General features: G+C 42.2%; 1 protein-coding gene across 1 annotated transcript in view; it reads left to right on the top strand.

The window, feature by feature from the left end:
* Positions 1–26,355, top strand: part of ADAMTS19 (ADAM metallopeptidase with thrombospondin type 1 motif 19) — a 99,054-nt gene that overhangs the window by 16,833 nt on the left and 55,866 nt on the right. The window contains exons 3-7 of the mRNA XM_032214776.1: positions 2,894–3,059; positions 9,579–9,751; positions 10,331–10,414; positions 12,317–12,474; positions 15,711–15,754. Of these exons, the coding sequence (XP_032070667.1) occupies positions 2,894–3,059; positions 9,579–9,751; positions 10,331–10,414; positions 12,317–12,474; positions 15,711–15,754 (625 nt within the window). The remainder of the gene's footprint in view (positions 1–2,893; positions 3,060–9,578; positions 9,752–10,330; positions 10,415–12,316; positions 12,475–15,710; positions 15,755–26,355) is intronic.

Genomic DNA, 26,355 nt, shown 5'->3' with positions numbered 1-26,355 from the left:
GAAAATTTATTATACGTTATTTCACATACAGTAAAAGTTTGATTCAGTGGATTGCCTTAACCCTAACCTCAATGAACAAAATTTTATATTGAAGAATAAAGTCAATTGTTCCTGAAGTATTCTGGAGAATTAATTTGATTTATGTCATTTGTGACAATTTAGGTCATTTAAATGATTAAATAATTTTTTGATCATTTTCATCAATCTTCATCATTTGTATAATTATAGAGCAATAGCGATGAAATAATTTGATATAGATGATGTAATTTAACAGATGACATAAAAACATCAGTTATGTAATTACATGAATGACATAAATTAGGTCAATGAAATACATTTGAATTAAATGGACATCCCTTTCTTCTAAATGGAGTTTTATGGTATAATATATAAAAGATGTAATTTGAGAGATTCATAATATAGAATAGCAGATGTATCTGAATACTATTTTTGCTTGATTTCATTCATTTATACTTCCTGACTCGTAAAAGTAAATTGGAGTATATTTATATATTAAAATCCTCTTTTCTTACAGTTTTGTAACCCACTTTGCAGCTTAAAAAAGATGTGAATGTTAGAAGAAAGTTTAGACAGAAATGAACAGACTGTCCTGGTTCTAGGAGAATTGGCTGAATAGACTACATATGTTCTTGTATTTATGATGGCCTCATTTAATATGAACTTTGGGATGGATTGAATTTATTGTGTGTAGTCAGTGGAAAATTTCCCAGTCTTTTAAGGAGGGAGTTAATATGGATAAGATACAATGCATTGTCTTTATTCAAGAATAAGAGAAAAGACATGATCAGATGGACAGAACATTTGCAAATGCAATACAGCCAGTACTTCCGGAAGAATAGTTAATGAAATACAGAGGTACTGATTGCCATTTATATGTAGATTCTTTAATCTTCTCAAATGTTACAGAGCAGCATTATTGCTTTTATTATATAATCTGAGGAAAGTTGGCTGAATCTCGACTATTTGATTAGAGTGTATGGTTTGTGTTCACTCTATATCTTCTGGGTTCTTTGTTTGGAATGATTTAGAGAAACATGAATGCCTGTTTTGCTGCTGCCATAACATTATGAATGGAGATAGATAGGTAGAAAGATAAATGTTGATCTTAAATGTGATTTTACTGGTTTTTTTAAAGAACATCTGGGGAAACATAGCATCAACCATGACTATGTTAACACAGTTAAATTTTACAGTTCATCTTTTTCTTCATTGGTAGTTTGCCATATATAACATTTCCTTAAGACAATAAAAGCATTTTTTTCTCCTTTAAATAAAAACAAGAAGTAAAAACAAGAAGTAAAAACAAGAAGACATCTTTTTGTCTATAACATGTGTTTTATCTTTATTATTTATAATGTTAAAGCATTCTTTACTTTCCAGTGATTCCATCAGACACTGAGACTGAGATCAAGTGATTTGTCAGAGACTACCCAGTGAGTTTTGAACAGGAATTTGAACCTGAATCTTGCTTGTGCAAACTCAGCTATACCAAATGCAATACCAGTTGGATTATAGAAAATGTCCAGCTAAAAGAACCAAAAGCATTAATAGTCAGGAGAATCTTCTATGAGTAGAAAGAGTAAAACATGTTAAGTTTCTTTTAATTCATAAAAAGGAAGACATAAACTGTATAATGTGAAGAAAATGGATACAGAGCTTTTTCTCTCTCTTACATTTATTGAAGATTGTCAAATAAATGGTTAGTAGAAAATTCAAAACACAACCATCTTCAAATATTTAAATAACACATAGTATTTGCTACTACAAGAGTTGGTAATGGCCATATAGTAGTTTACATACTTTTTAAAAAGATTTTGTTTAAGATCATAAAGTAGGAGTTTATACATCTGATCATCAAAGATTAGGGAAATGACAAGGGAGCAATTCCCTGCATGTCCTATTAGTGACCTTACTGGGGCCATTTCTCTAATAGGTGTTGATACTAAGATACTACAATGGGCTATATTTACATATGATCCAGCAGTAAAGTTTGTAACATTATAAAATTATTACTGGAAATGAGTGTGTGTGTGTGTGTATGTGTATATATACAGTATATATTGTATATATATCAGATTTTTATGTAAAATGTATTCTACAATTGCATGTTTTGCCTTAAATATGCAAAATATACATATATTGAGTTAGCTTAAAAACCCAATAAGATACTTCCCCCCATTGTTTGGGCGTGGATAGGTGCTATATTCGCAGAAACGTTATCTAATTCTATAACCATGCAATTATTTTGATATCAGGAGCTCAGTGCATTTCAGGTTACAAACTATGGTGTACAAACTACTTTCTTTTTACCATCAGTAGAGAAATTTCAAGTTTAGAATCCCATATAAACAAATTAAATGTAATTAAGGTTTACAGAAATTTGCTTGCACTGAGTTTCCTCATATAAAGATTATTTCTATATGGAAAATATCATTTGAGGCAGGTTCTCTTTCTCTCTCACCCTCCCTCCCTCTGTGTATCTATGTGTGTGTATATACATATAGCTATGGGCATCTAATCTAATCACACTCTAATCCAGACATTGGAGGTGTGTTACTCTTTAGAAAAATGTTGGGCTGCTTTCTTAATTGATTTCTTTTTCAAAACTTTAAACACGTTTAACACATAACACATTTCTTGAGAAAGAAGTGAAACTCTTTAGTGTTTTGAAATGGAGTTAATATTTTTATATTTTCCTAAAAGCTATGGCAACCGATTTTGCTGGATCAGCTCATAAAACAGAACAATCACAACATAGTGTCATTTGGTATAGCTACAATTCTTAAAACAAAATTTTAAATATTTTATTTTTCTATATATAACAAATACATGACAAAATCTTGTTAATCTGTTGTTTTTGGTTTTCCTGCAGATTGGTTTTTTGCAGATGAATGACGACTTTATATTTATTGAGCCGTTCAATCATAGTTTGGCTGTGATAGGTCAAGCGCATCGGGTATGCAGACGTAAAAGATCCATACGTGAAAGACCTTCTGAAAAATCCACCTCTCATAATCAATACTGCAGTGTTTTTTCTGGTAATGTAATTTCTATTAATATATTTTAATTTAATATGTACTTTATGTAATTTTTTATACCTCACTGTTCTGTTTGCCTGACTCCTTTTACGGGAGTTTTCTATTACCTTCTCCTAAAACCAGTCTTCTCCAGCTTGGTGCCTTCCATAAGTGATGGACTTTGTTGCAGCCTCGTAAGTCCTCAGACTTACGAATGACAGCTCGGCAGCAGCCAGGCGCGTCTTAGCCAATCAGATGCGCCTGCCGGTTGCCGGGCTGTCATACGCGAGGCTATTGGTTAAACCGTTTGACAGCTGGGTATAAAAGGCTGTCAAACATCGGAGACTTGCCGGTCTACTTACTGTTGTTGTTGTTACACGTTCTTGCTTGAATAAAAGGTTACAGTTACCTCAGACACCTCCGTTACTTCCTACTGCCGATCTAACACTGGCGACGAGTGGTGGGGAACCGGCTCTGAGCACAACCTGCAACCGAGAGCAAGCAACGACTTAATAGGCGCTTAGACCGAATGTTTACCGCGCCTAATTCTCCTCAGCTGCATCCATCAATTCGCCTCAGACAATTCTTGATGGCCAGCATGCCAGCTTTTGCTCCTTTCGGAGTCGGCGGAGAATCTTGGGAAGCCTTTTTAGAAAGGTTTGAGTGCTTCCTGATTGCAAATAACAGACAGGGCTATTCTCAAGCCAGAAAATGCGGTTTTTTCCTCACCGCTTGTGGCTCTGAGATGTTTGCTACTGCCAGATCATTTGCTGCCCCTAGGGCCGTTTACGATTTGACCTGGCAAGAATTGACAGACGGGCTACAAGCCTATTATGCTCCAATGCTGTCACAAATTGCTCGTCGCTTCGCATACCGCAGGCGGGTGCAGAAGCCTTCAGAAACTGTCAACCAATTTCTACAGGCTCTCCGAGTCGCCGCGGCTCAGTGCAATTTTCCAGACCTTGAAGACAACCTCGCAGAACAATTTGTGTGTGGCCTTAAAGACATTTTTCTGAGGCGCCGGCTATTAGGCAAACCAAAAGTTACCCTAGTCTACGCTATAGATGAAGCTCGAGCCGCTGAGCTAGCAGACCTTTCTTCATCTGAAATTGACCGTTACCTAGCTCAAATGGCCGTTACTGTCGGTTTACCTGCCTCGCTGGTCTCACCTGCCTTGCCTGCACTACCAGCTCCTGAGCCACCACCGCCTCAACAATCAACCTATATCACTAATTTGATAGACGAATTAGCTCCACTACCCGAGCACCTCCGACACGCTCAAGTGGACCGCCTGAGGGCTACCCCTCATCGTCAGCCACCTCAGCAAGTCCAAGCGCTTATCCGATCTCCTGCCGCTTCTTCCATTTGCCTAGGCTGTGGAGGCGCGCATCCCCAGTCTACTTGCCCTTTCAAAGCAGCGGTCTGCCACCGTTGCGGTAAAAAGGGCCATCTAGCTCAAGTCTGCCGAGCCTCCCTGCCGCCTCTGTCTTCTAATGAACCTGCTGCTACCTTCGGACCACCTCCACCGCCTAAGAACCCGCAATCCCGCAGACCAGCGCAACGCCAGGACGAGTGCTACAATCTCTCGGAGGCCATTCCTACGCTCTCCGAAGTAGCTGTCAACCTGGCTTCCGAGGGTACGACGAAGATCAACATAACTATCTCCATTGAGGGGCAACCTTGCCTAATGGAGGTTGATTCCGGTTCCTCCCGATCCCTCCTTTCTTGGGCCATTTTCTCTAAGCTTTGCCCTAAAGTCAAACAGTCCCAACTGTCACCACCGGACGCTATTCTAAGAGACTATCAAGGGTCTCAAATCCCCACCCTGGGGTGTTATGCACTACGAGTCTCTTATGGGACTCACGCTGCTGTCCTGTCAGCACTAATTGTCCTTAAGCCCCTGCCCTCCATCTTAGGGTTAGATTGGTTCTCTCCCCTAGGGCTATCCCTTAATGGAGTTCATAGTACAGCGGACACGCCCCCTTCTGATGTAGCAGCAGTCCTATCGGACTATGCTGACATCTTTGATGGACAACTAGGCCAGTACAAGGGCAATCCCATCTCCCTTAACTTGGATCCCCAGGTTGCTCCAATCAGGCTGAAGGCCCGCAGGGTGCCTTTTGCCTTGAGGCCAAAGGTGGACGCCGAACTTGATAAGCTTGTGGCGCAGGGCGTACTGGAGCCAGTCGACCATTCACGCTGGGAAACCCCCATAGTAATTCCTGTGAAGGCCGACGGTTCCATTAGGATCTACGCCGACTACAAGTCGACGATCAACCTTGGCCTCCAGGCAAACCCCTATCCAGTCCCTGTAGTGCAGCACCTGCTCCACTCCTTGGGGCAGGGCTGCATTTTCTCCAAACTGGATATGGCGCAGGCCTACCAGCAGCTTCCTGTGGATGACGATGCGGCGGCTGCCCAAACCATCGTCACCCACCAGGGGGCTTTCCGTTGTTGCCGCCTCCAATTTGGCGTATCCGTTGCCCCGGGGATCTTCCAGAGCCTCATGGAGCGCTTGCTCCATGGGCTCCCCGGCGTGGTTCCCTACTTTGATGATGTCCTGATCGCTGCAAGCAGCCGCTCAGACCTCATCAAAGTTCTTCGGAAGGTCCTTGACCGTTTCAGGGGCGCGGGCTTAAAATTGAAGCGCAGCAAATGTTTCTTTGCTGTGCCACAGGTGGAATTCCTGGGCTTCTTAATAGATGCCCAGGGAATTCACCCCACCCCTTCTAAAATAGCTGCCATCAGGAACGCTCCCCCCCCAACCTCAAAGGCGTACCTGCAAGCGTTCCTTGGTCTTTTAAATTTCTACACGCCATTTATTCCCCACAAGGCATCACTAGCCGAGCCGCTTCATCGGTTGCTCGACCTATCCATGGCCTGGCGCTGGGGCAGCCGCGAAGCGCATGCGTTCGCGGCTGTCAAATCCCTGCTGACGTCAGAGGCAGTCTTAGTCCAATATAGTGACAAGATGCCCCTGACTTTGGCTTGTGATGCCTCTCCCGTGGGTTTGGGGGCAGTTCTGAGCCATGTCCTTCCCAACGGCTCAGAAGCTCCCATAGTTTTTTACTCCCGGACACTTTCCTCCGCCGAGAGGAACTACAGCCAGATTGACAAGGAGGCTCTGGCTGCAGTGTCCGGGGTTAAAAAGTTCCACGATTATCTATATGGGCGGCGTTTTACCCTCTACACCGACCACAAGCCACTCCTTGGGCTTCTGGCCAGTGATAGTCCGACCCCACCCATTCTTTCCCCTAGGATGACCCGCTGGACGGAGTTCTTGGTGGCGTACTCCTACGCCCTATGCTACCGTCCAGGCAAGCACCTAGGGCATGCAGATGCCCTCAGTCGCTGCCCACTTCCTGGCGAGGACATCCAGTCGGTTCCTTGCCGTTCTGTCCTATCTATTGCTCAATTGGACTTACCCCTTACGTCTACCGATGTGGCCTCCCACTCGCGGTCTGACCCTGTCCTATCCCAAATAATGACTTGGGTCCTGAGAGGCTGGCCTATAGCATCTGCACCACCAGACCGCAGGCCCTTTAAGTCCCGCCAACTAGAATTATCCCTACATTCTGGTTGTCTTCTTTGGGGCGACCGCGTGGTCATCCCATCGGTCCTCCGGCACCAAGTGCTACAGCGGCTTCACGCCGATCATCCGGGAATAGCGCGCATGAAGGCACTAGCTCGAAGTTACGTTTGGTGGCCAGGCCTAGATTCCGAAATCGAGGCTTGGGTCTCCAAATGCATAACTTGTCAACAGTCCCGGCCATCTCCCCCCTCCCCCTCCCGGGAGTGGGAGATGCCCCAAGGACCGTGGTCCCGTATTCACATTGATTTTGCAGGCCCCTTCCACGGCCAGGTATTCTTGGTGGTTGTAGATGCGTACTCTCGCTGGGTGGAACTGTTGCTTATGCACTCCACCACAGCCAAGAGTACTGTGCGGGCCTTGCGACGGTTGTTCGCAACCCATGGGTTGCCGGACACAGTAGTGTCCGGCAATAGCCCACAATTTTCATCTACGACCTTCCAAACATTCCTGGCCGCCCAAGGAGTCCGCCATGCGCCGGTTGCCCCTTACCATCTGGCCAGCAATGGCCGGGCGGAGAGGGCGGTTTGATCGGCCAAGGAGGCTTTGGGACTATTGAACCGTGGTGACTGGCAGGCAAGGGTGGATGCGTACTTAATGGCACAGCACTCCACTCCTTGCCCCCTGACTCGGAAAAGCCCCGCGGAGCTGCTGATGGGCAGGCGCCTGCGGACCACCCTGGATAGACTGCACCCCCTCTATTCAGGGGTTCAGCCTGGCAACCTGGGGTCTCCCTCCCGCTCTTTCCTTCCTGGGGACTTGGTCTGGGCTAGGAACTATGGGGGGGATACTCGATGGGTGCCTGCCACCATCATCGAAGTAACAGGACCCGTCTCCTACAGGGCAAGAATTCCTGACGGCACCATCTGGCGGTGGCACCTAGATCAATTGAGGGGCCGCCACAACACCGAAACGCCAACTCAAGCCGACCCGTAGGGGCAAGCCATAGACACCTTACAGCCAGCCCCGGTTCCGCAACTTCGCTCCAATATTACAAACCATCCAGCCTTTCCTGATGCAGGCCAGCCTAACCAATCCACCGGGCATACACCCTCTGCTGTCAGTCCAGCACACTCTCAAGCCGAGCCCGCAATACACCAGCCATCATTATTAGGCCACTCTGGGCCTAGCCCTCCCCTCTCACAGGCCGCCTACCGGCCTAATTTCAATCCACCGCCATCCTCGGCCGCGCCCCCATCGCCCAGCCTACCTTATTCATTCCGTTCTCCAGTACCAGCAGGAGGGTCTTCTGACGTCACCTGGAGCTCCACTCCCCGAAGGGAGGAGCTCTTACAGGGGCATCTCTTGTCAGCTCTGCCTGCAGTCCAACTGCGGCGGTCGGGGCGTGTCTGCCGCTTGCCTGCGTATCTCAACGACTACGTGTGCGCAGTTTCTCACGCATGCGCATCACTGGGGGGGAAGGAATGTTGCAGCCTCGTAAGTCCTCAGACTTACGAATGATAGCTCGGCAGCAGCCAGGCGCGTCTTAGCCAATCAGACGCGCCTGCCAGTTGCCGGGCTGTCATACACAAGGCTATTGATTAAACCGTTTGACAGCCGGGTATAAAAGGCTGTCAAACATCGGAGACTTGCCGGTCTACTTACTGTTGTCGTTGTTACACGTTCTTGCTTGAATAAAAGGTTACAGTTACCTCAGATGCCTCCGTTACTTCCTACTGCCGATCTAACAGACTTCAACTTTCAAGATTGCAAATAAGCATATTTACTATTAATTCTGAGAATATTTGATGAATACCAGGCTGAGAATTCTGGTGTACTGGTAGAAAGTTAAACAAATCTTCATCTATTTCATTAATGGTGGTTTGTATCTGTTTTGTTAAACATATTGAAATAAAGAGATTTCCCACTACCATACATCATCTGCCTCCATTTATAAACAAAGGATAAAACTTATTTTACTTGGAATTAAAGTGAACTGAACATAGTAAGACAACCAAGCAATGTTGTACCAGGATTTTAATAAAATAAATAATTTGCTAACTCCCTGTTGGAATGGGTCCACTCTCTTTTCTGATTTTACAACTTTTTTCTGGTCAAGATGATTTTTCTTGCGGTTTTTAAGTTGTGTTTATCAGTTAAAATAAATGCTCACAACCTGAATAGGGCTTGCGGTATCTAATTGTAGTTCTTTGAAAGCTAGCTTTACTAGTCTTATATTTTGCAATTTGTTTACAGATCTGTACCACTATGTAAAGCTATGTTGATTACTTAACTCAGATATGTCCTGTAAGTAGGCTATCTAAGATAAACAAAATAAAAAAATAAAATGTTCGCATTCTATTATATCACTCCAATCTACCACTTACATTTCTGTTGTCATTCATACCATTACCAGCAGTTGAGAAAACTTCTGATCCAAAATCTAAAAGAGTTGTTACTGAATAATACATTAGTAATTGGCTCTATATTACATTTTTTGTATGGAATTCAAAGTTGCTCCATTTTAAAAATACTTCATTTGAGAAAGCTTGGTTCTGAGCCAATATAATTTAAAACAAGGGCGTCAATTTCAAAGCCTGGGGACTTGCGGGGTTCTTAAATCTGGCCTGTGGGGCTGCCCTGGAAACAACAAAGGACCGGCCCTGGTCCGGCTGCGTGTGTCCCTCCGAGCTCTGTTTTTGCTGGCAGAGGGTTGCAGGAGGCCGTTGCAGCCGAAAATGGAGCTTGGGAGCCTGTTTTCTCTGACAGAGCGCTCAGGCCTCGAACGGCGCCCCCGACACAAGTGACATGGATCTGGCAACACCCATCCCAGTCATGCCCACCCCAGCCCCCAAAATCAAACACAACTCTGATGCGGCCCTCAGTGAAATTGTGTTTGACACCCCTGATTTAAAATAACATAATATTCCATGCTTAAATGTAATTTTAAACTTGGGCCTCTGGGTTTTATTCCACTATTCGAGCTACTAATTCTATTGTTTCTATTGCAGAGAAAAGAAGAGTCAGAGGTCAAAAAGGCACAGAAAATGGACGAGGAAAGAGATATTCCTATAAATTACCTCAAGACTATAACGTGGAGACTGTAGTGGTTGCAGATCCAGCAATGGTTTCCTATCATGGAGCAGATGCTGCTAGGAGATTTATTTTAACTATTTTAAATATGGTAAGAAAATGTAGGTCTTTTCAACAAAATAATACTTTAAAGTTTAAATATAACTTACTTAAAATGAAGAATATAGCCTAATAATGAGCTTGTAATAGAAAAGACGGGAAATCATAGCTAATACTTTTACATTGGCACTAAGACAAGATCCAGCACAAAGTCATCTCATAAAGTCCACTGTTGGTTTGGAATGTATAGATCATAAAAAATAGCCAGTTTTTTCTCCTACTATCCAGACTTATTATTATTGCCATATGTATTAAGAAAAAAATTGAATCCAGTATCTTATTCTACTATTGCAAATATAAAATTCTATATATTCTATATATATGATAAGAATATAATGAAACTGAACTGAGATGCCGATGATGCTAATGTCTCACTGAGTATATGAAGAAAATATTACAAACATAAACTATACATGTTTTGTGTAGAATCCTGAATAGATTGTCATGTTGTAATTATTTGGGAAAACATTGAAAACAACTCAGTATTCCAGAGTTTCAAGAAGCTGCCTCAAACAATCTGTGATTTGTCATATTATTAATTTTTACATTACTGTATTTCTTTTGTTTTCAGGTATTTAATCTTTTCCAGCACAAGAGCCTTGGAGTCCAAATGAACCTTCGGGTGACTAAGCTTGTTCTGCTTCATGAGACTCCAGTAAGAAAGTACTGTATTTATCTCTTCCATGTACACTAAAAAAGGCAAACATTGATACAAGAACTTCCAATTGTCAATGGCCTAAAGTAAAAGTGAAACCAAAGGGAAAATCTGACCTTTCCTAAAGAATAAAATGACCTTACTTAAAGAATAAAAACATTGCCTTTAAGCAATTTGAGAGAGGGTCAAAAGGGGGGAAATTTCATAGCATGGCTGCATTTCCCAATACCTGATATAGTTGAAAAGTAACCTTTACATCACTGTTTGACCCATCTTGTTCTCATTGATGGAATAATATATCAACAGCTGTACCATTCAATTTAGCGGATGTTCTTTCCTAGGATATATATATATGTGTGTGTGTGTGTGTGTGTGTGTGTGTTTTATTTGTGCTGATATATATATATCTTTTTCTTTCAGGGATGTGGGCTTTCTGCCTCCCCCCCTTTTTATTTTTGCGAGTCTTCCTTTTTATTTTATCTCTAGGGAAACTTTGTACAAGATAGGGTTAAGTCTCAGACTAATTCCACTGCTGGACTATGCAGACATGGGTGGGGTGGGTGTGGGTAGAAAAGGTTGTTTGCATAAGGAGAAAATATGTTTCTTTCTTGAAGTTTTATCTTGATGCTTTGCAGATGGCAGCAACCTGAAGTTGGACTGTGACTCTGTCACTAGTTGCTAGGAAGAAAAATTAGAAATGATTTCAATGAAAGCTCTGAAGAGATTTATTGCAGCTATATTGAACAAAGTAAATGCAGAAAAAGAGGCTTGATGGAGAACTTTCGATCCTTTCAACCATTCAAAATGCCCCAGTCACGCAATCTAATGCTTAGATATGTTAAACTGTTTTTTAATTTTTATAATACTAAATGGAAGGACTATTCCATTTTAAATGTATTTGAGCATTCTATTATGACATAACACTTTTGTTTGGATAGACATCTCAGTAATACATAAATAGGTGATATTATTAGTTTCCTGCATGCTGAAACAAACACAAATTATTTTGAACTTCAAACAAATACACTTGAATCTATTATATATAATATAATAATATAAAAACAAGTTGTCTATGGGGATTCTTCAGTCATCCAGATCATGGTTGTCCCAAAGGTGCTTTTTCAAGAGGCAACTGGGCTTTCCGGTTTTTCTTTGAAGACATTTCACTTTTCATCCAAGAAACTTCTTAAGCTCTGACTGGATGGTGGGGAATCTATAAATCCTTCCATTCCCCACCATCTAGTCAGAGCTGAAAAAGCTTCTTGAATGAGAAACAAAACCTCTTCAAAGAAAAACCAGAAAGTCCAGTTGCCTTTTGAAAAAGCACCTTTGGTATAAAAGCCAATTTGATGTAGTGGTTGCTTGACTAAAAACCAGGAGTCTGTTCCTTCCTTAAGCAAGATGCTAGATGAGCAACTTTGGGGCCAATCATTCTATTTTAGGCCAGACAACTTCATGGGATTGTCTTTGTGGTGTAAATAGGAGTGGGCATAATGCCACTCAACAATAACCCAACAACGTCTTGGGTTTACAAAATAAATATAATTAATATATTTAGGTTAAACAGTCTTCTAAATAGTTTGATTTTGTTGATCAAGATATGTTCAGTAAATCAAAATAATAGAAACTTTAAACACTTAGCGTTTATATTTATCTAACTTTATATCAATATTCTTGGGTCTTCTGACTCTTGGAATTTTCTACCAGAATTCTGAGAATTTTCAGAACTCCCAAACATCTAAAGGACACTATATAGTAAAAGATTGGAGAAGAAAATAGTGTTGTGAATGCAATATAGTAATATTGTTTCTGGAACTTTGTTCCAAACCTTTTTGGAAGTTTTGTTGAAAAAATAATTTCATTTAAGGGATATTATCTTAAACTATTTATTAAAATTTTCAGGCAGAGATGTATATTGGACATCATGGTGAAAAAATGCTGGAGAGCTTTTGCAAATGGCAACATGAAGAATTTGGTAAAAAAAATGACATACATTTAGAAATGTCAACAAGCTGGAATGAAAATGTGTCACCAGTGGATGCAGCTGTATTAATCACCAGGTACATTGCAATTTTTATACTTCTATGTTAGTGATTCTAAAGCTCATGCCATGATTTTAGGCACTCTGTTGCAGTGAAATCTTGCTACAGACAAAACTGCTGTTAGATTAGGGAGGGATAATTATAGAGGGATGAACACCTAGGACCACTACAGTCCAAAGGCTTTCTGAAAAATAGAACTATGCTTACAGAATGTTAACCTGGGGACTGAATCCCCCTCAAGGGAGAGATAGTTCCATAAAATGCTAGAGTCTTGGCAGCTAACTCGAATCAAAAATAATTCTGCCATGAAAAATTCTCACAGTCTTCCCTAACATGATGTATTGAGATGAAAAGGATTACAAGATTTTCAGCAGCTGAATTATTTTAGTTTAGAACTAATATATACTCCAATATCGTACTTTGTTTCTTTGCAATAGTTTTTTTTTGAGCCAGCAGAAAGACAGGTTATTTTACTGATAAAGAAAAGGTGTACAAGTAAGGTGTTTAAAACTGCTTCTTAAAACATTGATCACTACTTGGCCATGACTTGCAGTAAAGAGCTTTTATTTTCAGTCTCTCCTCTACACCATCTGCCTATATCAAGACCATTGTTGTACTGATTTCCCTTCATCTCAAGGAAATCCATATCTTGTTTGTATAAGTAATGGTTGGTTTAATTGGATACTTCTAATTCTTGAGGTCAGATCAGAGCTGAATCCACAAGTAGCTATTCTTGCACACATTCCATTATCAGAACCATCTCTTGGTCATAAGCACTTGCCACATAAGACCCGAGATCTAACAAGACATACAAAAAAAATCTGTATAGTGGATAGGGTAATACCTGAAACAGCAGAATAGATGGGGAAAATTGAGAAAAATCACAAAATATAATGACCTGCAAATAGATGTAGACTGATTGTGGCAAAAGAAAACAAAGATAGCACCAATAGTAATAGGTGCCTTAGGTGCAATCCGAAAACATCTGGAGTTACCACTTGAACACCAACAGCATTGACAAAATCACTATCACTCAAATGGAAAAGGCAACTTTCATCCTAAAATAATATTTTTAACACGCTCAAACAACATCTGCCTATCTCAAGTTCTTGGGGAGGATGTGATAGGTAGACAGAAATGCCAAATTCAGTCTGAACATCTGGCTGATAATAATAAAAATATGTATGATGCCTGGATAATCATAAATTCAGTCTTAGTCATTGATAAATAATCTAACAGTCTCAAAGACCTGAAGCTTTTACTAGTTAAGCTGAAATGTATTTACACATGCAAGCTTTTTAAATTGTCAGTAAAGCATTATACCTGACCTGATTTTAAGTTAGTAAGACAGATGATACTAGAATGTTTAAGACTAACAATAACAGAGATTGATTTAAAGTATAATTATTATTTTAAATTTTATCTTAAATTTAAGTTACTTAATGATTTATGGCCTGCCCAGAATCCTTGTTAATTGGAACAGGCTATAAATATAACAAATAAATGAGTAAATAAATATTTAAAAGTATTGTTATTAAAATAGAATTTAACCTTAATAAGTAGCTGAGTTTAGTGCAATTGAAATTCATTGAAAAGTTTTCTTTTGCAATTTCCTTGTTATTAAAATAGAATTTAATCTTAATAAGTAGCTGAGTTTAGTGCAATTGAAATTCATTGAAAAGTTTTCTTTTGCAATTTCCTTATGCTGTACTTTGTTATCATATGTTATAGATACCCCCATTCCCCTTTTATTTATTTTTATGTATCTGACTGTCTTTTTACTTATTTCTTTGAAGAGATTCATATATAATTATAGGTTTTATCTTTAGGAGCTGAATATTCAATTTTTGCATTGCCTGAAGGACCTCTTGAAGTACTGTACTTAATAGGTTTAAATCTTTATGAACAAGGTATAATTTATGGTAATGAGTGTAGTTGCCCGTTCTTGCCTGACATACTTTTCTTTCATTAGTTAAGCTTTAGAAAACAATCATAAATCTTTTTAAAGCTTTACTATATTCCCCTCGAATAAAGGTCTGTTAAATCTTTGGTAACCTTGATAAAACAAGGGACGTGGTGACTCAGTGGCTAAGACCCTGAGCTTGTCGATCAGAAAGGTCAAAAGTTCGGCAGTTTGAATCCCTAGCACAGTGTAACAGAGTGAGCTCCCATTACTTGTCCTAGCTTCTGCCAACCTAGTAGTTCGAAGGCATGCAAAAATACAAGTAGAAAAATAAAAACCACCTTTGGTGGGAAGGTAACAGTGTTCTGTGTGTTTAGTCATGCCAGCCACATGACCATGGAGACATCTTTGGACAGCGCTGGCTCTTCGGCTTTGAAACGGAAATGAGCACCGCCCCCTAGAGTCGAGAATGACTAGCACATATGTGCGAGGGGAACCTTTACTTTTAACCTTGATAAAGTACTTGCAAAATAGACCAGCTTCTTTGATAGTATAACATATATGAACAGTGTTGTATCAATGCTTCCATTTTCATATATGAGATTATTCCACATGTTAGTTATTTAATTTTCACAAAGAGTACAATAATGTCTAAGTTTGAAGTTAGACTCACAGAATCAGAAAGGATCAGGAAAGGACTGTCTCAGAAGTTACAAATTTAAAACAATGTATGTCACTTGAGAGCACCTTGCAATATAGTCATGCTGGCCACATGATCACAGAAGCATCTTTGAACAATGCTGGTTCCCTCGGCTAGAAAACAGAGATGAGCACTGCCCCCTAGAGTTGGATATGACTGGACAGGGGAAATCTTTACATTTGATCTTTCCTCATTATTATATCGCTGCTCTGTTTTCACAATGAGAAAAAGCAAAAAATGAAGCAATACTGTTGAGGGCTTCAACAAAGTTTCACAAGGAAATGACAATAACACATAGCAAAACCGAAATCTGTGCATCCGCAAGAAAGGAGAAAGTTCGAAATGAAGTGCTCAGTGAAGTTTGAACCTACAGTAATTAGAAGTGCATTATTTAGTCACAAAGCCTAAAAGACAGGTTTTCCCAGACAATGTGTACTGTAGTCTAAGAGTAGTATATCTATATAAAATTCAAAGAAAGCCTATCTACTGAATCATTATTTTCTTTTATTATTACAAAACAACCTTTTAATATAAAAACAAATGCTTATATTTGCACATAGAGTGCATATATATGTATTGTAGGATTGCAATCCTTTAACCTTATTGGTGAAGAATATTAAGAGTTTGCCTTTTTTTTCATCCCAATTTTAGGAAGGATTTCTGTGTGCACAAAGATGAGCCTTGTGATACAGTGGGTAAGTGAAGTTAAAAAATAGCTCTTCAAAAGTATCATTTTAAGACTTGGACATATATGAGGTAAAGAAATGGAGAACATTACTTTGGATACAAACGACTTCAGTTCTTGTGGAATGGAAAAGATATATGAAGTGTTTGACTTTCCAGCAGGGTTTTTGGTAGTGGTCAGCAAGCACTAGATATAGTCATTGAAATAAAAAAAGTCATCTTATGGGAAAGATCATGATAAAAAGCATATATTTTATGAGTATGAGTAGTTTATTTATATGCCGCCCTTTTCCCTGGGGGGACTCAGGGCGGCTTACAATTCGAAAGGAGGGGAAAACAAACAAATTAACACATAAGACAGTACATCATTAAAAACACAACATTCATACAATTCGGGTGGGTTACGGTCTTTAACCCCAGGCCTGACGGGATAGCCAGATTTTAAGGGCTGTGCGGAAGGTCTGGAGGGTGGTGAGGGTACGAATCTCCACGGGGAGATCGTTCCATAGGGTCGGAGCTGCCACCGAGAAGGCTCTCCTCCGCGTGGATGCCAGTCGACATTGACCGGCAGATGGAACTCGGAGGAGGCCTAATCTATGGGATCTAATTGGTTGAGTGGAGGTAATTGGCAGTAGGCGGTCTCTCAAGTACCCAGATCCACTACCATGAAGGGCTTTGTAGGTGACAAGTAGCACCTTGAAGCGTACCCGGAGATCGACAGGTAGCCAGTGCAGCTCGCGGAGGATAGGTGTTATGTGGGTGAAACGAGGTGCACCCACAATCGCTCGCGCGGCCGCATTCTGGACTAGCTGAAGTCGCCGAATACTCTTCAAGGGCAGCCCCATGTAGAGCACAGATTCAGAAGACTTAAAATATATTCCCTATATTTGAAAATGGGTGTAGCTATCACTATGAACCTTGCTGCTCTGGAAGTAAAATTGTTTTTGCTTCTCTCAGTAAATAGTTTTTTGAGGAGAGTTTTGAAATTGATTTCTGACAATCAGTGAAATCTATTGTTCTTTTACCTTACTAGATTGCCCAAGTAAATAAACTAGTTTATCAATGTGATCATATATATTGAGGCTTATTCAATAACTGTTCATCAAATTTCAGACATTGTGGAGAATCTTTTCTTTTCTTTTTGACCTTTTGAGCAGAGTCATTTTTAAAGGGAATGTTTGCATTCTACTAATAAACTCTTAAAATATTAATAATCATGGTGTGTATTACATTCATTAATATTTATGACAGCTTTTCTTGATGAATATGCATAATACTGTAAGTGTTCTACAGCAAGTGTTTCAAAAAGAACATGGAAGCATATGAATTTAACTTGTTAAAAATGTAATTAAATAAATTGAAATAAACTTCTTCAAGTTATGTTAGAGTGCTTTCTTTTTTTTTATGATATAGTTCCTGTATATTGGAGAATTGCCAGCTAGGCTGGAAGAGGGAGTCAAGCAAAGGCCTAGCTTGGGGTCCTTGCATAGCTGTAAACAGCGTAAACATGACTTCCTTTGAAATCCATGAAGCCATATTTAGTCATTCCCAGGGGAAGGCAAGCAATCTGATGAGATTCTTGTAACATAGCTGATGAAAGATAAAGTTACAATCTAAAGCTATTCACAAGTAGATGTCATTGATTGTGCCTGACATTAATTTTACTAGGCTCATTTTTCACACCCCTCTGTAAAAGAAAATACACCAGAACCCACAGGCAACTGCTGGATTGCCCTAGGACAGTGATGGCTAACAGCGCCCCCATACCCATAATGCATGGGTACGCAAGCCCCCCATGTGCTCCCCATGCATGTGCATGAAACCCCCTGCGCATGCATGCGTGACCCCTTGCACTCCCCCATGCATGCGCCCCGCCTCCCCTCGCCCTTTTTTTGCTTCCAGTTTGGTGCAGGAGGCTTTCCAGGCCCAAAACGGAGCACCCCCGTATCCCATTTCTTATGGCATATGGGGGTGCCCAGTTTTGCACCTGGAAGGCTACCTGAACCAAGCCAAAATGGGGCACAGGGGGACGTGCATGCCCCCATGCCCTATTTTGGGCCTAGAAGGCTTCCTGCATCAACCTGGAAGCCAAAATGTGAGGGCACAGTGTGAGGCCCCCAAATGCATGTGCATCTCCCCCTCATAGGCCCTTCCCCCACGCATGTGTGGCAGAGACCTGAAGACCAGCTGGCTGGGGGGAAGCCCACACATGTGTGGTGGAGTTAGGCTGGGGCGATGGCTGCCATGCCCGCAGAGAGGGCTCTGCGTGCTACCTATGGCATGCATGCCATAGGTTTGCCATCACTGCTATAAAAGATAGTGGAACCATGCTTACATCAACAGAAGACAGAGATAAGGAATTGGAAGGCAACAGTGCTTCAATTATTTCAACATCCTCTGGCCCCTACCTCTGGCAATTCCAGTCCTGCAGCCTGCCTTGTTGCATTCCCATAAGGGTTTGCCAAAGAACTTTGGGGAGGTCATGCTTATGCTGTTTGTGGCTATGCAACAACTAGTTCCTTGCTTGTTCCTTCCTCCCCCAGGCTAATTCTCTGAGAATTCCTCAACACTGCATGCTGTTGGTTTCAGTTCCACCACAAATCCGCAAAGCCCATATCCGCGGAGACATAAGCGTGAAGACTAATTCGCGCCGTTCGAAGCGCTAAGGAAAAACGCGACCCTACCGCGATGACATAATCGCGGAGGGCAAATCCGCGCATTCCCAAGCACTCAGTACCCTAAACCTAACCCTAAACCTAAACCTAAACCTAACCCTAAACCTAACCCTAAACCTAACCCTAAACCTAACCCTAAAACAAACCCTAAAACAAACACCTAAACCTAATCCTAACCCTTACCTTAATTGAAATCGGCTTTCTGCCGCGGCGCCGTTTTAAAGCGCCCTTCTGTTGCCGCGCTGTTGTCGCGGCAGTGATGACGCGCGGTGATGATTTCGTGGCTTTAGCGACACGCTTATGTCTCCGCGGATAAGGGCTTCGCGGTTTTGTCGTGCCACAGTTGGTTTCTGTATGTCCAAGAATTCTGGTCAAAATTCTGATACGGTATACATCAGAATTGTGCTTTGCCATTTAAGGTTATTTCTTATGAAAAATCTTAATGTAAAGTAAAGTTGAATTTGATTTGGTTTAGCAAGGAGTAAACAACAAATAAATATAAAGAAGATCAAACTGATGCAACTAATGAAAGTGCTGGAATGTAATTAGTTCAATTTTAGGGGCAATGATCATTTTATTCCTTTTTCCATTTTAATATTATTTGTGGACTTGTTTGTTATATTGTAATTTGATATAATGGTCTTTAATTTTTAACTGTAATCAGAACATAATTTCTTTGATCATTTTGGGGAAACTTTTTATGTGATAAGACTGCTGACAAGAGCTGTATCTTTTTCAATAATTAACCACCTTGCACTTGTTTTTCTGACGCGCTGGGCCCTAAGAACGTCGGGCCCGATTATTGAATGGCGCGTCCCCCCCCTCCCCTTCTATCGGAGATAAGCTTCCCTCCCTCCCTCTTTGGACTCTTTTGATCCTGGAAATGACACCAAGAGAAGCTGTTGAAATGAACGCACTTACCAGACCTCTTTTTACTATGGTTAACTCCCCGGTTCTTATCATTGCAGCCGACTCTCGAACTCACTTTACCCCCCAGCCCCTCCCCCCCCTGGACTACACTGAACTTTTCAGAAGAGCCCCCCCCTCAAGGTAGGCCCTCCCTTAGGAGAGGGCAGAAGACACCTTTGGACTACCATAAACTGAACATTGTATCTGTGAGCCCGCGCAATTTTCAATTTTTAAATTTTTAAATTTTATTTTAATATGGTATGTTGAGTGCATGGGATTGCTTGGGATGATATGAATGATCTCACTTTTATTACTATTACTGTTGTAACTTTGTGTTTTAATTATTTCGTGAGGACTGCTTGAGTGAGAGTTTGGGTATGACTGATTCGGAGGACCTGCCGGGGTATGCGGGGGTCATCGGGGTGGTTGGGGGGACCACAACCACGGGTGAGGGTCGGAGCATTGCGGTCATGACAGGGAGAGGCAGATATGGCGGGGACTTTAGGGCAGGCCATCATCGGGGAAGGAGGGCTCGCTGTGTCATAGAGATCCCTCCTTCCGGCCCTAGGAGTCCCACTCCAAGGTCAGATGGCGCGGGTGCTCAGGACCCTGGTCTCAGGCTGCTGTCGCTAAATGCCAGGTCTGTTGTTCATAAGGCCCCCCTCATCCGGGACTTGATAACTGATGAGGGCGCAGACCTGGCATGTATTACTGAAACATGGCTGGGCCCGGAGGGAGGAGTCCCCCTCGTTGAGATGTGCCCAGCTGGATTTCAGGTGCTACACCAGCCGAGAGCCCAGGGAAGGGGTGGCGGTGTGGCTATTGTAGTCCGGGAGTCTTTAATACCTCGTAGGATCCCTGCTCCGGAGCTTGTCGGGTGTGAGTCCCTGCTAGTGAAGCTGGACCTCAAGGGTCAAGTGGGTCTGCTGCTTACGTACCTGCCTCCCAACTACGTTGCAGCAGCCCTCCCCTCGCTCCTCGAGTCAGTAGCCGAGCTAGCGGTTGAGTTCCCTAGACTTATAGTTCTGGGGGACTTTAACTTGCCTTCGCTCGGTGAACACTCTGATGGAGCGCAGGAGTTCATGGCTTCCATGACAGCCATGGGCTTGACTCAAGTCACTCAGCAGGTCACACACTTGACCTCGTATTCCTCTCGGAGCAGTGGAGTTACGATCTTGGTCTGAGGGGTAATGAGATCATACCCCTGTCGTGGTCAGACCACTACCTACTGAGGCTAGACTTCCGGAGGCCAAACCCCCACCGTAGGGAGGAGGAACCGACCAGCTGGTTCCGCCCCAAGCGACTGATGGATCCTGTTAGGTTCCAGACGGAGCTTGGGGTTATTCCTGATACCCTCGCCCACAGTTCGGCGGAGACCCTCGTCGCTGCCTGGCACACGGCAGCTTCGGAGTCTCTAGACCGGATTGCGCCGCTACGGCCCCTCCGGGTCAGCGGCCCCCGGAGGCCTCCTTGGTTCACTGAGGAGCTCCGGGAGGTAAAGCGCCGGAGGAGACGCCTAGAGCACTCGTGGAGGTCCGATAGGTCCGAGTCGAAACGGGCACTTTTAACAGCATGCACCAAGGAGTATATTCGGACCTTAAGAACAGCAAAAAGAACATACATTGCCTCCTTGGTAGCGTCCGCCGAGTCCCGCCCAGCCGCCCTGTTTAGGATAACCCGCTCCCTCCTAAATAGGAGGGAGACGGGGGACTCCTTACAGGGTAAGGCTGAGGAGTATGTCCAGTTCTTGGCGGACAAAGTTGCCCGGTTTCGAGCGGACCTGGACTCCACCCCAGTAGATCCAGCCGAGACACAAGGAGAAAACTTGGCAAGCCATCTCTGGGTTGAGTTTCAGGAAGTTGCCTCTGGGGATGTGGACAAGGCTATGCGAGCTGTGAGTGCCTCCACCTGCATACTGGACCCGTGTCCCTCCTGGCTGGTTGCCAACAGCAGTGAGGTGACACGAGGCTGGATCCAGGCGGTTGTTACCGCTTCTCTTCGGGAGGGGTACTTTCCCACCGCGCTCAAGACAGCGGTGGTAAGATCCCTCCTGAAGAAGCCGTCTCTGGATCCAGCTGTTCTTAATAACTATCGTCCAGTCTCCAACCTCCCCTTTGTAGGGAAGGTTGTTGAGAAGGTGGTGGCTCTCCAGCTTCAGCGTACCTTGGAGGAAGCTAACTATCTTGACCCCTTCCAGTCTGGCTTCAGACCCGGTTACAGCACAGAAACCGCTTTGGTCGCATTGACTGATGATCTCTGGAGAGCTAGGGATGGAGGCCATGCTTCCATCCTAGTTCTCCTGGACCTCTCAGCGGCTTTCGATACCATCGACCATGGTATCCTTCTGCGACGACTGCGGGAGATAGGGGTGGGCGGCACTGTCTTGCAGTGGTTCTCCTCCTATCTCTCGGACAGGTCGCAGTCGGTGTTGGTGGGGGGGCAGAGATCGTCCCTGAGGCCCCTAACTTATGGGGTGCCGCAGGGGTCGGTTCTATCCCCCCTACTATTTAACATTTACATGAAACCGCTGGGCGAGATCATCCGAAGGCACGGGATAAAATACCACCAATATGCGGACGATACACAGTTGTATCTGTCCGCCCCGTGCCAACTCAATGAAGCGGTGGACGTGATGAACCGGGGTCTGGAAGCCGTTAAAGACTGGATGAGAGCAAACAAGCTGATACTCAACCCAGACAAGACCGAGTGGCTGTTGTGTTTCCCTCCCAAAAATTTGACCAACATACCATCACTCAGGCTGGGGGGACAAAATTTACACCCCTCAGAAAGGGCCCGTAACTTGGGAGTCCTCCTGGATTCACAGCTAACTTTTGACCACCATCTCTCAGCTGTGACCAGGGGGGCATTTGCCCAGGTTCGCCTGGTGCGCCAGTTGCGGCCCTACCTGAATAGGGAGGCCCTCACAACAGTCACTCGAGCCCTTGTGATCTCCAGGCTGGAATACTGTAATGTGCTCTACATGGGGCTGCCCTTGAAGAGCATCCGAAGACTTCAGCTAGTCCAGAATGCGGCCGCGCGAGTGATCGTGGGCGCACCACGGTTCGCCCACATAACACCGATCCTCCGTGAGCTGCACTGGCTACCTGTTGATCTCCGGGTGCACTTCAAGGTCCTACTCACCACCTATAAAGCGCTCCATGGTAGTGGATCTGGCTATTTGAGAGACCGCCTTCTGCCAATTACCTCCCTGCGTCCCATCAGATCGCATAGAGTTGGCCTCCTCCGTATTCCATCTGCCAGTCAGTGCCGACTGGCGACTACTCGGAGGAGAGCCTTCTCTGTTGCGGCTCCGACACTATGGAACAATCTCCCCATGGAGATTCGTACCCTCACCACCGTCCAGGCCTTCCGCACAGCCCTCAAGAACTGGCTAGCCCGTCAGGCCTGGGGATAATCTTATTTTTGCCCCTCCCGAATGCTGAGTGAATGTTGAGTTTTACTGTCTAATTTACTTTGTGCACATTTCTTTTTTTGTATTGTCCTACACTCCCCTTCCTTTTTTGATTGTAAGCCGCCCTGAGTCCCCTCAGGGAAAAGGGCGGCCTATAAATAAATAAATCTACAAATCTACAAATCTACCTAGTGATTGTGAATTATCTTAGGTATCCATTATAGCAGGGGCATCAAATTCAAGGCCCGGGGGTCAGATCTAGTCCGCAGGGTGCTTAGATGTGGCCCGTGGAGCTGCCTTGGAAACAGCGAAGGACTGGCCTGTGGTGCCTTTGCCAGAGTTGGCTACTGCCCTGTGCCTACGTGTCCAATGTGTCCCACAGAGCTTGCAAGGGCTGCGTGCAACCCTCACGGGTTCCATTTTTGCTGGCAGAATGTTGCAGGAGGCTGCTCCTGTAGCTCGGGAGCCCGTTTTTGCTGGCAGAGCGCTCAGACCACCAAAGGCATCTCCAACATGAGCGACATTGAGCTGGCCATGTCCACCCTTGGCACCCTGAGGTCAAACACAAACCTGATGCAGCCCTCAATGAAATCGATTTGACATCCCTACCTTATAGAGCAAAATAGCATTTTATGTGTGCGTAGTTGAGTGTATCAAACAACAAACAAAATCATAATGAGTTATAAATTAGAGCCATGGTTCACACCCTGATTACTATGGAGCACTAGGGTCCTACAGGAAACTCAATAAGTATGCAACCGGGTATTTAAGTTTTTTGAGAGAAATACAGCAATTTTTGACATCTGTTGAACATCACATGAACTAGGGGCACCATGAAAAAATTACTGAGACAATGACACTGAATTGAGAAAATCTGAGAATTTCTGAAGTAGAAACCAACAAAAAGTAAAATATTTGTATCACATCCTCTATAAATACTGTATTTGAGGTTCAAATCATGTATTGTGTAGGAATAAACTTCATTACACAGTGAGAATTATTTCCAAGTATAAAATGAATAGGAGTGTTCTAAGAGGAAAATTAAACATGGATTTTTTAAGCAACCCACAGGACAGCAAAATTTCAGTATATAATGTATAGTTTTATACTCTTTAAGCAACATACATGTAAAACAATGTTATTCTCCCTTCTTTTTTCTCTGATAAAAAACATTTGGTATAAGGAAAGAAAATGAAATAGTTTTTTTTCAGAAACAGAACTGCAAGTCAAACTTAATTTTCCCCAACTCATGCTTTGAAGTATGTGTATCTGAGAAACACTTGTGTTTATTAATAACAGAAAAAAACAACTTAGAAACATAGGAATAATATATATCACATTTGCTATTTCAAATATGACGCATTTTTCAAATGCATTTGGGTGAAAATTATGAAAGTTGAAGCCTTATAAATGTACCATTCAAATATGTTAGGATTTATTAGTGCTGCTTATCGGTTTTCTGCATGAAAGCACAATCCTAAAGAGTGATGGTTTGTGTTTTAAATATGGTAGGTATTTATTACATAAGATTACTTCAGATTGTGTAAAATGCCAGTTTCTGTATGAATTATTTCTAAAGTCTGTTGTCTTTTTCTTTTTGCACTAATAACTTGAGTTCAATTTCCCAAAGCTCAAGTCAGCCTTCTCAATAGCCATGGATTATGAAAATTATAGACCAAAGCTTCTAAAGCATGATCACGTTTACAGGCTGGATCATGATGTATTGCAATGTTTTTTGCCTTTGCTGAGTCAGAGTGGGTATGGCTGCACATCACATATCCAGCCCACAGCCCGCCAGTTTGACAGGCCTTTTCTACAGGTTGTATAACTTTGTACTTTAGTATCCTTCTTTACTCTATCAAGTATCAGTTTCTTTTCATCAGTGTGTTCTGACCAGTAATTTTCATGACCAGTAAATATCAGGTTTTTTCTTCATTCTTTTTTTTTTTTTAGCATTTTCTTCATCTTGTCTATTTGTTTTTATTTATTTTCCTTTAATTGGTCCATAATGTTAGTGGTGAGATGGTTGACATATAGATTTTGAAAATAAATCAATAACATTTCATTTCTACTTGTGGCCCTTCATTTCTTCTTAAGACTATTCTTCTGATTCATACAAAAGATCTCACTTTTTGGAACTAATTTCTTAAATATGGCCGTTTTTTTTTAAATTGTCGCAGTGGACTTCATTTCTGTCTATCAATAACTGCATCTTTGTGTTGGTATAAGCTCATATTTGTGGACATCAGTGATAGTATTCAATCACCTTGTCTTTTCATGCATTGATTCTTGCCTTAGCATTAAGTGTCCAAAACATTTAAGCTTTATGTGTGAGCCCTATTTCACTTTGCAAAGGCTATCTGCAATATGTTATAATGGATGCTTTAAGATACTAATAAAGAAAAAAGAAACATCTTAGGGACTTACCTTTTTATTATCTGTTAGATGTTAGCAATATGATCTCAGGTACCTGTATTTTTTGAATCTAGCTTGTAAATTTGGTTGTTTCATTCCATCTATTCTTGAACTCTCAAAAGTGCAAAAATCAGATTGTTATTTTAATAGTAAATGAAATGAATCAATTGTTGGATAGTTCTCCTGATTACAGAAAGCATTTCTATCATTAAGTAACAATTTGGGGATTAAAAAAAAATCTTCACTGAAGCTGTCAGTTCTTTCTACAATAATGTAAGATTTATGGAAATCCTTTATGAAAGTCCTCATTTCAGCTTCAATAGAGCTAGTATAACTGGATTGCAAAAATATGGGTACCCACTTGGCTGCCACCTAGTTGTCATCTGCAATTTGTAGTCAAGATGTGACCATAGAAGATTTTCATGTTTTCAAATTTTCTTTTCTTTCTCTCTATCCACAGACTTTTTCCAAGTCTTAATAGCAATAGCACTTAGATTTATATAGCACTTCACAGTGCTTTACAACTCTTTCTAAGCGGTTTATACAGATTGCCCCCAACAATCTGGGTCCTCATTTTACCAACCTCAGAAGGATGGAAGGCTGAGTCAACCTTGATCCTGGTGAGATTTGAATTGCCAAATTGCAGGCAGGCAGCAGTTAGAAGAAGTAGTACTGCATTTTAACCATTGCGCCACCATGGCTCAGTGGTTTATATTTCTGTCTGCCTTCCTGTTCTCCTCTTTGCTGTTATTTTGTTGCTTTATGCTTTGCATATGAGGACAACATATTTCAGGAAAGTATTCCAAATAATTTAGATTAAATTTTATATAATAGCTCTTAATTTTGGTTTCTTCTACTCTTAAGTGTTGGAATCCAGTTTGGTTGCTGAAAAATGTTTAAAATCAATAGAAATATAAAACCATATTTACATAATTTTCAGAAGAGACAATAAAAAAAACCAAGAAGGAACCAAGAAGGAAACATCCTCTCCAGCAACCAACACCCTGATAAGCAGAAATTAACACTAGGCAAACAAGCAGAAAACAATTCCCTTCTCTTTGACTATCAAAAAGAAAATTACATCCCCACCAAAATTGGCAGGGCAATCTACTATATATAAACAAGGAGCAAACCTCACCTTATTCACACTGATTATGTTACCAACTAGATAATGAAACAACTGAAAGCAAACAATCAAGCC

This window comes from Thamnophis elegans, chromosome 3, assembly GCF_009769535.1.
Source record: "Thamnophis elegans isolate rThaEle1 chromosome 3, rThaEle1.pri, whole genome shotgun sequence".
Taxonomy (NCBI): domain Eukaryota; kingdom Metazoa; phylum Chordata; class Lepidosauria; order Squamata; family Colubridae; genus Thamnophis; species Thamnophis elegans.
Note: the sequence above shows the minus strand (reverse complement) of the source record. Positions and strands in the feature narration are given on the sequence as shown.